The sequence below is a fragment of the Theobroma umbraticum genome, unplaced genomic scaffold, assembly GCF_002168275.2.
Source record: "Theobroma umbraticum cultivar Fairchild unplaced genomic scaffold, ASM216827v3 scaffold_56.0, whole genome shotgun sequence".
Lineage (NCBI taxonomy): Eukaryota > Viridiplantae > Streptophyta > Magnoliopsida > Malvales > Malvaceae > Theobroma > Theobroma umbraticum.
Genome location: NW_018397256.1, coordinates 8,554,233 through 8,557,802, shown reverse-complemented (window position 1 = coordinate 8,557,802; position 3,570 = coordinate 8,554,233). Strand labels below are relative to the sequence as shown.

Here is a 3,570-nt window from a genome sequence, read left to right as displayed (position 1 = left end):
AAATTATTTATGCATTTTGTTTTGTGAAAATCAATTAATTATGCGTTAAGCAGCCCAAACATCATATTTTGTCAACAAAGTTTTTCTGTGCCTAATTTTATGCTCCTATATTTTCCAGCATGTTTTCGGAACTCTCCTCTAAATCCAAAGCTGGGAATCCTATACCCACCATTGACCAATTTTTATCAATTTATGATGATGTTGTGAAGCACACTGGGATTGCCGAGTCCATTGCAGCTAGCCACAATTCCGACACAGAAAATGCCTTCTCGGAGCACTCAAAATCCTCTTCACTGTGGGTTGAGGCTGCACTGGCTACTGATCTTGAGATAGTCTCCCTTCTAACCCCTCAGAGCAATGAGTCTCCATCAGCTCTGCAGAGAAGTTTGTCAAAAGGGCGGCAATCTCATCATGCTTCAGCCAAAAACCAACTCAAAGCTACTTCATTGCCACATTCAGAACCTAATGCTGCAATGTGGACTAGAGGTCAGGGAATGAAAGAGACAGTGCATTTTGCAATGGAGTTGAAGTCTGAGATGCAAATGTGGTTTCTTCATTTCATTGAGTCGTCCCTGGATGCCGGTTTCCGGGTGCTGGGAGAGTGTGGTTCTGGTAGTAAAACATTGCCTTTGGACTGTGGCTCCATAGCAGCAGTTCTATCGCAGTTGAAACGGGTCAATGATTGGCTAGACCGTGCGGTTTCAAACGGGGATGAGCCATTGGTAGACAAGGTCGAGAAATTGAAGAGGAAAATCTATGGCTTTGTCATTCAGCATGTGGGAACCACTTTTGACAATTCCATGCATCTTCGTCTTGATCATTGATCTACCTTTTGTGCTTGTTCAAACTTACTCAAACAAGGATGTTTATTTGTTTTTACTTTATCCGCTTCCCGGATAAAGATGATCCTCATGTAACAAATGCAGGTAGCATCATTTTGGTAATATCAGAATTCATTTCGTTGGTGTTTGTCTTAATTTGTTGAGCTAAAACAAGCCTAACAACTTGGAAGGTTAAACATTTTCAAAGCCTTAGGTCCCAACCAGCACCCGAATTTGTTTGATCAATTTGATCGTTTAAATCTTAAAATTTTAAAAATTCAATTTATAAAGATTTTATAAAAAAAATAATTAAATCGATCAAATTATATTTTAAAATTAAATAATTTGATCCATTTTATTATTTTGTTTATTTTTTTATTATACATAAAATATTAGTTAAAAATAATAATAATGTTTATTAATATTTATATTTTATATATTACATATATAATATATTTAAAAAGGCATTTTTAACAATTACTTTTTTGATAATTCGATTCTAAATTTTAAATATAAAAAATAAATCTAAATAATCAAATAAACTAAATTACATAATCCATTAAAATTAAAATAAACAAATCGAATTTAATTGATTTGGATCCATTTATTCATATTCGCTATAACTTAGCTTAACATTTATTCATTTGAAAGTAATTTCTCTGTCAATACATTAGCATTTGCTGTCAAACAATTGAAATCTAAACCAAATTTTAAGTAAAAATTCTTATATATCCCGACAGTATTGATCAATATTTGATTTTATTTTATATTCAAACCTTTTATTTTCTATCATGCAGGATTTATATTTTTAATTTTATATATTTAATAAATATATTTATTAATGGTCGGTAAAGAGTATGGTTATAAATGTTCACATTTGGTAATCAAAAGGCTCAGTCCAGCACTTCAGTGGGCCGCGGCCCATTACACACCTCTGCTTGAAGAGAAGTGGAGAAGGGTTTCTTTCCTCATTTCTCAATGCTTCTTCTATTTATATTGAGAACTTGAAAACACTTAACCTAGATTTGAAGAAGACCGTGCTTCACCTTGCCTTATCTTCTTCTTTTTGATTCCTTTTTCCTATTTGCAGAGCCAAAACGTTAACGTTTTGGTTCATCACAATCCATTCAGGCATTTCGCAGATCATCTGGGAAAACCAGCAAAAAGGAAAATCTAACCTTTTTATCAGTTTCTCCACAAATATTTCAATAAGAATCTCAAATTTTCCGTTTTTTTTTTTTGAAAATCGAGGACAAATTTTTCTGCAACCGAGGAATTTTCCATCGCTTAATATCCGTTTATTTGACGAACTACTGTTGTATTTATAATTCAAAGGTTGGGCGTGTTTGGCAACGGGGTGAGGATTGGATAAGGGAGAAAGATGGTGGGAGGAGGGAATAGCAGGAGGGACGAGTCTTTGGTGATTAACAGCACCAATGTTTTTGCGGCGCTTGGGAGTTTGAAGAAGAAGAAGAAGAAGGGAGGAAGTGAAAAGGAACATCAAGGCTCCTCTTCTAAGACCAAAGGGAAAAAGGGAGCGGAGAAGGAAGCGGAGAAGAAAGAGGTGTTCTGGGCGCCATCACCTCTCAAGACGAAGTCTTGGGCTGACGTTGATGACGAAGATGATGATGATTATTATGCCACCATGGCGCCTCCTGATTCTGCTTGGGACACTCATAAAGAACCTGAGCCTGCTTTAGAGGTCAGGACTTTGTTTTTTGTTTCAGTATATTGTTTTCGTGAGTAGATGATGATGAATTTTTGTTTTAATCCTTTTTTTCATTTTGGTTTTTGTTGGTATGTGGATTATCTAAATGATGATAAGATTTGGTGTTGTGTTGGTGATAGTGAAAATGATTTAATGTATGATCATCTATAAGTATTGGTGGTATTTTGTTTTCTAAGATCCTCATGAAGTTTGGGTTTTGTCTGGGTGATAAACCGAATTCTTTTCATCAATGTGGACCTTTTTTTTTCCATAAGATGTGTATTTTTTGTTGCACTAAATGCGGGCGTTGTATTTTTTTTTCTAAATAAAAGAGTTGTAATATGATAGATGATGATTATGCTTTCTTTTAAGAGAAATTGTTTGTACTGGAAATGGTTTTAATTATGGAGGATTCATATCCATTCCTGTTATGCATTGTTTTCAAAAGCAATCAGTTTCTTCCTTTTCATTTTTTGCCAAAGGAGTATATTTTCTTTTAAAAGGAATTGTTTATATCTCTGTCCTTTACATGTTTAATGAATAAATTATGTTGATGATAAGTACCAAATAAATATTGCATTAGTTGCCAAGTTAGATATTTTCCCCCTGGATTCTTAGGATGCTGGTGCATGGTTCTCTTGCTTTGATCATTCTCCTGGTCTTTTAGTTGCATGACATTAAACTTGATTCTCAAAGGTAACATGTGTAGAGGTTCCACTCTACCTGATGTGCATACTCAACCATTTTGGTGGTTTTCACTTTTTTAAGGTATGTGTGTGTGTGTGTGCGCGCGCACGCAATTGTGGTTGTCTTCACATTGAACTTTGGATGTTGATTTTCTGTCCTTAGTTATACAAAACCAAAATTGATTCTTAAATTGAATAGGTCTTTAATGCCCTGTGTTGGAGTGTTGGATGCCACTTAATTCGGTTTACACGTGTATTTAGTCATTTTTGGTCGAATTCACTATTTTCAGACATATCAAGTTATTTGATTGTCAACATGTTGAACTTTTTGGATTAGTTTTTTTTTTTTTTTGCC

The 3,570-nt window shown here is 34.5% G+C and overlaps 2 protein-coding genes across 2 annotated transcripts in view; both read left to right on the top strand.

Moving 5' to 3' along the window:
* Positions 1-119: 119 nt before the first annotated feature.
* LOC110411379 (serine/arginine repetitive matrix protein, putative (DUF936)) lies at positions 120-824 on the top strand. Its single transcript, XM_021421513.2, has one exon. The coding sequence runs from the start codon at positions 120-122 to the stop codon at positions 822-824; it is 705 nt and encodes a 234-aa protein (XP_021277188.1).
* A 978-nt stretch (positions 825-1,802) lies between these two features.
* Positions 1,803-3,570, top strand: part of LOC110410369 (uncharacterized) — a 4,134-nt gene continuing 2,366 nt past the window's right edge. The window contains exon 1 of the mRNA XM_089782643.1: positions 1,803-2,523. Coding sequence (XP_089638769.1) covers positions 2,203-2,523 — 321 coding nt within the window. The 5' untranslated portion in view covers positions 1,803-2,202. The remainder of the gene's footprint in view (positions 2,524-3,570) is intronic.